Source organism: Parus major, chromosome Z, assembly GCF_001522545.3.
Source record: "Parus major isolate Abel chromosome Z, Parus_major1.1, whole genome shotgun sequence".
NCBI lineage: Eukaryota > Metazoa > Chordata > Aves > Passeriformes > Paridae > Parus > Parus major.
In genome coordinates, this window is record NC_031799.1 from 17,260,605 (window position 1) to 17,270,006 (window position 9,402).

A 9,402-nucleotide genomic window follows, 5' to 3' on the forward strand; every position below is an offset into this window, starting at 1 on the left:
CACCAGCACCCCCAGGTCCTTTCCAGCCACTCTGCCCCAGCCTGTGGCACTGCCTGGGGTTGTTGTGACCCAAGGGCAGAAGCCAGCACTGGGCCTTGTTGAACCTCACACCATTGCCCTCAGCCCATCAACTCAGCCTGTCCAGATCCCATTGCAGAGCTTTCCTGCCCTCCAGCAGATCAGAATTCCCTCTCATTTTTCTGTCACCTGTAAACTGACTGAGGTGCACTTGTTAAATCATTGATAAACATATTAAACAGAACTTCCCCCAGTACTGAGCCCAGGGGAACCCCACCCAAGACCAACCACCAGCTGAATATAACTCCACTCACCACCACTCTCTGGGCTCAGCCATCCAGACAATTTTTACCCAGTGAGGAGTGTAGCCATCCAAGTCATGGGCTGCCAGCTTCTGCAGGAGAATTCTCTGGGAAACGGTCAAAGAAAGGCTTTACTGAAGTGCAAACAGAAAACATCCACAGCCTTTTCTTCATTCACTAAGGAGGTCCCCTGGACATAGAAGGAGATCAGGTTGGCCAAGCAGGACCTATCTTTCCCAAGACATGCTGGCTGGCCTGATATCCTGGTTGTCCTGCCTGTACCTTGTGATTGTACTCACAGTGATTTGCCCTGTGGCATTCCTTGGTGCCATGGTCAGTCTGACAGGCCTGAAGTTCTGTGGAATATTTTTCCAACCTTTTTTGCAAATGGGCATCACATTTGTGAACCTCCAGTTGCCTGGGGCTTCTGGTAATCCAGGACTGCTGGTAAATGATGGAGAGTGACTCTGAACTGGCAGCTCCCTCTGTACTCTTGTGTGAATCCCACCTGGCCCCAACACACCTGTGGAGGGCACTGTTTTATACCTTGTCTGCTAGCTATCCTACAAAACTAGAAAGTTTGTTCTGCTTCACAAACCATTTCTTTTCTAATTAGTGTTCAGGTAGACAGAGGTTCTCTATTATTGGTCTAATCATAGAAGCAATAGCTCAATATATGCATAAACCACTGGCTTTTACTAATGGAGAACTCGAAGGCCTATAATGGCTGTGTATAATAGGCATCAGGTTTCTTTCAGTCTGAATTGATTTATGCAGTGCTTGATTGATACTAGAGAATATTTGTGTTAAATGCAACCAGCCACCAACAAGTTATCATACATAGTCCAAGTGAAGATAAGTATTTTATTATTCGGAATGAGGTGATTACAAGCCTGTTTGCTGTAAGTGAGTGATTTAAAATATCTTACTGAAACAAAAAATCCCATAATTATAAATCAGCCAGATAAACAAATGATTTTGAGGAAGAGATATTAGGGTTCTGAGATATTAAAAGGAAACAGTGCCATCATACATTGCTCATAAAAGTGAGATTGACTTTTCTGATCTTGATCCTATTTCAGGCAAAATGCTATTTTTTGTAATGGGACTGTATGACTTAGCTGTATGTGTGAGCTAAAAAAGGCCTGCATCTTTTCATTAGGTATTCTGTGACTGAGTGCCCTGAGATGGATATTGGGGGTAGCTTTGTTCATGTGTTGAGGAAGTACACAAAGATTTTGATTTAAGATTAGAAAGATGTTAGGAACCATGTAGAGATTCAGAATTATGAAATAATGGGGCAAATTATATTCAGCAGCTGAATCACACTCGCAAGAAGCTGTTTTGCCCTGTATATTAGAATTGCTGAATAAATTTATAAATTTTTATTATGTGATGTATTCTTCAGGCATATAATGTAACAGCTTATTGTATGTTTACTGGGATATGTATTCTTAACAATATTTTGCTGACTATTCTAAAATTTCTGAAAGCAGACAACAAGTGAGTGGAAGGGAAATGATGATGGTCTTGATCCTGTGCTCTGAAGTACGATTTCTCAAAGGTGTAGAAGATAGCATGATTTTCTCCTGCTATGGGTAACGCTATTATATGCCCAGTTTAGGGATTTTGTTGTTGAAAAGGTGTCAACTAGATAATGATTGTACTCTTCTTTGTTTTGGCAGTTGGTAAAATAGACTTCTGAGTCTATTTGGTGCATTCATAAATAAGAATTACAAGTTGCTGAATGAGTAGAGTAGGAAGGAATATGTCATGTTTGTAGGCTAAAGACATTTTAAATTTTCTTCATGGTTTGTATTTCATGGCTAGTAATTTACAGTTGCAGTTCACAACAGCCTGAGGAATGGGGGTTGGGTGCATGTGTGTAAGCGAGCTTGTCTGAATTTAAAGAGCAGTATGCAATCTTTCTAAGAGTTCATGGCAGAGAATTCGCTGTTTAAGTTATGAGTGTTGTGACTTGTCCCTTGGACTACATAAACTTGAGAACTCACATACTTTCAGACTTCTACTGACACATACAGCTCTGATATTTAATTTGGAACATTAAAAATTCAACAGCCTGTTGTTTCTGTAAGTATGAAGGAGAGCTGAAGTATGTTTGAATTTTAAGATCTGTGTGAAACTTTGCATAAAAAAATTAAGGGAAAAGCATGTGAATTGCTTTCTGTGTTACTGAATAAGTAGTGTATCTTAGGAATTCTGTAGTATGCAGGTGCTGCAAGTGCCAGAAGGGTGAACAGAATTACCCACGAGGTACAGTTTCTCAATTTAAAATTAATTTAAGCTAAACAGAACCACTGAATTGCAGCACTTCTGGATATTTACTTGTGAAAGGAATTCACTTTTACATTTTGTAATGTAAAACTGTTTTTGTATTTAGGATGATGAGTCCTTCAACTTGCATAACGGCAACAGTTCTCATCGTGAGAGAGACATAAACCGAAACTATGAAAATGAGATTCTGCAGGAGAATGGCAATGCTTCAATTACACCTCAGCAGATCATTCAGTCTTCAGCTTTCCCTCAGGCAAATGTTCTTTCAAGCTCACTTGAGGCAGAGCATAGGTATGTACTTTATATAACATAAAGAATGTTCCTTCGTGGTAACTGAGCATGTTCATAAATTCTTACTTCGGAATAATTTTAAAAATTTACTTCTTAGTTCGGAAGTCAGAATCTGTAAACTGAGAACACAAAATGTTTGAGTAATGTCAGATTTATCTTTTAAACATTTTACTAATTTAACATGAGATATATTTTTTTCTTAAACCTGTGTACTGACTTACATCCAATTTTTAGTAAAAAAAGTTTATGTCTTAATAAAGAGTATAGTAAATTACATAGTGACTTCATCCCTCTGATTTTGGTCTAGGTCTCTGGGAGGAGCAATGTGTGTAATTGCTGCTTGTATTAATAATATTTTAAATGATGCATCTTTTATAAAGCTCCAGTGAGCTTTTTGTCATTATTAAAGTAGTTAATAATTTTTATAGCTGACTTGTTGACACTATTAGTGATATCACAAGACAGTCTACTGGAAGGTGAGAAACTAATTTCATGAAAAGGACTGAAACAATTCTATTAGCCCAGTAAAGCAACTGCAGTAGCAGTTGGTAGATATGAGAATGATACTGCTGGCAAATCACAACCCAGTCTGGATATGAGCTAGTCATGAGCTCTGTCATATTTGAATGGTTTCTGGCAGCTACAGAATTGCAGTGACAGATTAGACAGTTTTTCGTTTGTTTTTGTTTGTTTGTTTGTGATAGTCTATACACTGGTCTAGACAACTCTTCATTTTGTAGTGCCTGTAAAAGAAACTTTGATTTCCTCTTATTCCTCATGATACGAAAGCACCCTGCTCTGTTCCCCTTTTGCCACCACTGGCTTTGGAAACAGCCTTGGCCTGGTCTTGTAGTAGCAGCATCACTGCCATAAGTGACAACATGTGGGATGAGTTCTGTCACTGGAGTGTTGTGGATGGTGCCAGGCTCCTCAGGAGGTATGGGTGGCAGGAGAGGTGGGGGAGTGGTGTTGTATCTAATGGATGGGGTGGAATATATGGAGCTTGCAGATGGTGATGGATGGTTAAGGGCTCTGGGTAAGGATTAGGGAGCAAACAAAAAAAGCAGATGTCATTGTTGGATTCCACTGTAGGCCACCCACCTAGGACAATGACACTGACTGTCCTTTATGCAACTAAGGAACACCTCTAAATCAACTGCTGCTGTCCTGCTGGGGGCCTTCAACTTGCCAGATATTAACTTGGAATACCATGGCCACGTGAAGACTACAAAAATGCTGCTTGCCATTGTAGGGAGAAAATCTGACTTTCAGAAAGAATGTTCTTCATCCAGACAACAGTTGGGCATTTGAACAGGATTCCCAGGGAAGTGATCATAACACCGAGCCTGATAGAGTTCAGGAAGTGTTTGGGCAGCATTCTCAATCACAGGGTGAGATTCTTGGGGTTGTTCTATGCAGGGCCAGGAGTTGGGTGCCATGTTCATTGCGGGTCTCTTCCAGCTCTGGATATTCTGTGAGTCTGCGAAATCTTTGGCCACTAGAGGCTCATGATTTTTTCACCTGAAGATGGAAGTCAAATCTATCTCTTAGTTTTTCAATTCACTTGTTAGGATTTCTAGGCAAATGTCTCTTTTGTGATGTACCAGAGAGGCTGTGTGTCCATACTGCCCTAGCCCTTTGGCTGTGAGCTCAGCATGCCTGTGGACAGATGTTATGGTTAGCCTTTTTGTAATCCGTATTTTGTGTTGTATTTTGGGTCACCACCTTAGTTCTCAGGTTACCTTTGTATACCTAGTAACAGTATTGGCACATTTGGTACTTGGGCTTCCTTTCTGCTGGGGACGTTTCCAACATGCAGCAATCAATCCTGTTGGTGTTAAGTTTTCTAATCCAAAGTAATTTTTTTTATGTAGCTCACACTTTTAACCATTCTAGAATGGTGTCAATTTAAAGGGACAGTGGTGCTGCTAACATTACAGAATGTTGCTTTAAAGTTAGTTAGCCATTACCCTAAATTTTACTTACATTAACAGGAGCTCTGTAACTATTTACTTCACTGAATGCAGTGTTAATGTGTGAGCTTGCTTGCAGTAAAACTTTTAAACTCAGCTACCACTGAACTGCATTTGGCTTTATGTTTTTCTCTACAGTGTATTCTCTTAGAGTTTTGGATGACTTGCATGTATTTTTACTGCATCCTGATGATTTGATTGCTCCTGCCTGTTAGGCTTTCCAGTTTGGTCCAAATTCAATAGGGGATACAATTTCCATTTCTGTTACTGTCCTACTGACTTTACTTTTTAAGCCGAACAGTGCTTTTCTCCTTCTACAATTCCAAGCTATTGTTGTGGTTCTAAAAACAGTCATTGGTGGCTTTGGTTACCTGCAAATTTGCCCAGCACACATTCGCTGTATTGGGATATAGAGGTTTTTGTGGGGAGGGTTGTGTTGAAGGGCATTTTTTGATTATGTGTGCCTAAATGAAGTGCCTGCTATCTGGTATCAGCTGTGAGTTTATCTTCCCTATTTTAGTATATTCACTGTTTCTTAGCTCTTCAGTGTTAACTCTGGCATGCATTTTAGAAACCTCTTTATTTTTTGTGAAATAGCTTTAGTCTGCTTTAACATTTAAGGTCAAAAGATACCTGGCTTGCCTGAAGAAGGTGCTAATCCTTTTGGCAAAAACTTTGCATCAAGAAAACTTAATAACTTCACTGTTAAATGTTACAGTGTCTTCACCCTCAGATAACCCCTGTTTTCACAGCATCTTCAGATGTAAAACTACTTTTGTCCTGCTCAGGTACTTCCATCCTTCTTTTGGAACTAGCCAAAACATGCTAATTATTGCATCTTTGTGTATCTCAAGCTTAGTTATGAGAGGAGTCTTTCTTTCCTCATTTCTTCCCCTTATCCCCAAATTCACTCCTATCTGAACTGAAATACCAACATGAGCTATTGGCTGAGACTCAATTGTGAAGAAGCCTGACACAGCTCTTGATATGAGCATATGGTATAAAAAAAGTCATATGAGGCTATTGCATCCTGCATTGGTTTCCATCAAGGGAGACCACCAGTATTCCTCATGCTTTGCTCTGCTTTGTTATTCAGGAAAACCTGTAGAGTCCCTCAGTGTGTCTTTTTGTCTTCATACTGTTCTCAGGGGAGTACATTACTGCTTCACTAACAGTTATGTGTTATGTTAAGAAAATGCATTCTTACTGTTCTGACACAGATTGCTTGCTTTAGAATGAAGTTTTCACCACATATAGTGGTAGAATAGCGTCATCTTTGAGGGACCTGAGAACTCTGCTTCTGTGCTTTACATACCTTTTACTAGACTTTGAACTCATATTTTTGTGTTTAAAAAAAAATTCAGGCTGATAAATCAATGCATTTTTTACAGGTCTTTAGACACGTATATAGACAGAACTTGAAATGTCTGAGTGTGTGTAGCAAATTCTTTAATGTTGTCCTTCTAAATTTAAAGGTTGTTAAAGGAGATGGGCTGGCAGGAAGACAGTGAAAATGATGAAACATGCGCTCCACTAACTGAGGATGAGATGAGGGAGTTCCAAGTCATTAGTGAACAGGTAAGACTAAGTTAATTTTCCATTATATACTTGTTGTTGGTTACCCTAGATGCTTGCATTTGAGGAGGATCTACAGTAATTTTGATTATTAGGAACGTTGCTGTTCCACTATCTTTTCAGTACTGTGCTTTTGGAAGTATAGTTGTTTCAAAAAAATAGGATACCAATGCTGACTGTAGCTCAGGCCTATTCACAAAGTATCAAGGGAAGGGTAGGGGATACTTCTGAGTAGTTTCGGTATTGGTGGTGGTGGAAGTTCACAGGCTTTCAACCTCCTCAGCTTAGCCTAAGGAAAGATAGTCTTTCAAGGTTTTTATGCAGTTTCCTTGCTACTCTGAGAGCTGCATTTTCTTTTTTGGGTATTGAGAGACATTTAATTTACTACTACAACAACAACAAAGTATGAAAAGGCAATCTAGACTTGATTTTTTAAAAATTTATTTTATTTAATTTTTTTTTTTTTATTTGGTAAATTAGGCATGTTAAGTGTACCTGGTAGGGTCAGTGAGAAGGAGTCAGAAAGGAGAATAGTGTGTGTTGCTAAATCTGAACACTTGGTATTTCCATGTCTAGCCACACACATACTGAGTGGAGCACTTGGAATATTAAACTTTCAAGTTCATATCTTAGTGCACCCCTTCAGCATTATATTGAAAATGCAATAATTCCTTTCTTTTTTGCAGAATCAGCTGTTTCCTTTCTCTTCTTTGACAATCCAATTGCTGAGATACCCATTCCTCTCTGCAGCATCTCTTCTGAGCCCCTTCCCTATTGCCCTTCTTAGCACAGATTTGCAGCACTGTGGGAAAGGGGACTGGATTGCAGGGAGACACCATTTGGGAGAAGCTGGGGCAAGATGTGTGGGGACATGGGTGAGAGCAGGGTGAACTCTCGCTGACTGCAGGAGTTCAGCACAACTGGAGACATTGGAATACAGGTGGCTGGCCAGAAGTGAAGGCTTGCAGGGGAGTTATCCTTTGTATGTACATATGAAAAGCTGTGGATCCAGCATAGCCCAGAGGTGAAGATGCAAGGAGTGTTGAACTGCAAAAAGATTGTTGTGTTTGGCACTTTCTTTCTCTAAGCGTGTCATGTTTTCACATTTCAGTTACAAAAAAATGGCCTTCGGAAAAACGGCATTTTGAAAAATGGCTTCATCTGTAATTTTAAATTTAGCCCCTGGAAAAACAGCACTTTCAAACCTGCTCTGGAGAATGAGGATTCTGAGACAAGCAGCAGTGATACATCCGATGATGATGATGTGTGAAGACTTCTGTAACACCTGTAGAAGCCCATTTGTTCTGGTGAAGATTTGGGGATGTTTTGTCCAAAAAAAGAATAATTTAATTTATGTAGTGACCTACCCACTACAGGAAGAATGACAGGAGTTTTCCTGAAGGAAGCAAGGAATGTTTTGTTGGGTGTGTTGAAAATCACTATAATTTCTCTGTAAACGAATGGTGTAGAATGAGGCCTTGGGTTGACCCAGCATTGACTTCCATCATTGAAGCATTTCTGACTAGCAGTGTGACAATGTTACAAATCAGACTTTCTCACTTAATAATAAAAGCAAAGAATTGTGTAATGTCTTGCAAAGCTTCTGTCTTAAAATGTCTAAGGAAAAAAAAGGCAACTTGACACAGTGTTTTGCTTGCCAAGTCATTTCTTTCTTACAGTGGAAATCAACAAGTCCACTTTGTACACAAAAAGGGCAATATAGCATGTTGGATAAAATGAGCGAAGTGCACTAAAACTCTTTTCCTTAACTGAGCTGTTGAACTGTTCTACAAATAACTGCTCTTTAGCTGTTTGTAGTGTTGTCGTTGTTATTAATGACAAAAGACAAAATGTTAGAGATCCAAATTTGTAGAACTAACTTTTAAACTGAAAGCTTTAACGGGTGTTCCAAGACCCTTATTCTCACAATGACTTGTGGGAAAATAAGCAGTTTGATTTTACTTTTCAACATGCAGAAAAATCATTACACTGACTGGATTTGTCCACTACATGGGAAATAAACTGATTTACAGAGTATTGTCTCAGTGCATAGCATCATGGTATTGTTTTTAAAACTGCTAAGATTGTTTGCTTTTATATTACATGTACTCTGTCAGCAATGCAGTTGTGCATTTCAGAACAAGCTAAAAGTACTTTCATCACCAAATCTTGCTTTTATAGCAGCAGAAGCATATGTGTGCAATAACTACCTGTTTTGCTTACTCTGTGTCAGACTTCTTCTTTATGATCTTTATAGCCTATATTGTATTATTTATAGTTTTATTTGGTTTATTTTAGTTCTTTAAATGTTTTCCACAGTTGTACAAGCTGTGTAGCATTTATTCATAAGCACAACTGCTCTTGGGGATGTCACATATGTTTCTAATATAGCATATATATATATATATATATAGACATAGACACTTCCCCGTCAAGATGTTTTTGAATTCTGCTACTTCTTATACTAAATTATTTGCAGTTTAGAACCTGAAGCAAAAATATTTATAAAGTTGAGATTCTGTCCATATTCCTTTAGGAAAATACTTTTTTTATAAGATGGCATCATTCTCAGGCCAAAGTTGCTATGTTTCTCTTTTTTATTGTTAATTTAAATAGATATTTCTTTTCAGGAGGTCAGTTTTTGTATTAGAAGAGGCTTGCAAATGTTGCTGTAGTTAATTTTGGCATGGTGTATTGAAGTACTCAATTTTTAATCTCAATTTAAGAGGATAAAAATGTTCCTTTTTTAAAAAGAAAACTGCCATATCTGTAATGATGTTTTTCCTGCCTGCATGCCTTATACACCTTTCTCCTTTCTCTCTCCTGAATTTTTTTTTTACAGACTTTGACATATGGGTGTAGTTTGTTCACTTCATGGTTTTCACATACTATCAACAGGATCTTCTGCCTATCCTAATTATGTAGTGATATGTAGATGCACTCTTTTA

The 9,402-nt window shown here is 38.5% G+C and overlaps 1 protein-coding gene across 6 annotated transcripts in view; it reads left to right on the plus strand.

Annotated features, from left to right (window-relative positions):
* Positions 1–8,492, plus strand: part of GPBP1 (GC-rich promoter binding protein 1) — a 35,685-nt gene extending 27,193 nt beyond the window's left edge. For all 6 annotated transcript variants that reach the window (XM_015614973.2, XM_015614974.2, XM_015614972.3 and 3 more), the window contains 3 exons: positions 2,722–2,906; positions 6,355–6,457; positions 7,566–8,492. In XM_015614973.2, the coding sequence (XP_015470459.1) occupies positions 2,722–2,906; positions 6,355–6,457; positions 7,566–7,724 (447 nt within the window). In that variant the 3' untranslated portion in view covers positions 7,725–8,492. The remainder of the gene's footprint in view (positions 1–2,721; positions 2,907–6,354; positions 6,458–7,565) is intronic.
* The last annotated feature ends 910 nt before the right edge of the window (positions 8,493–9,402 follow it).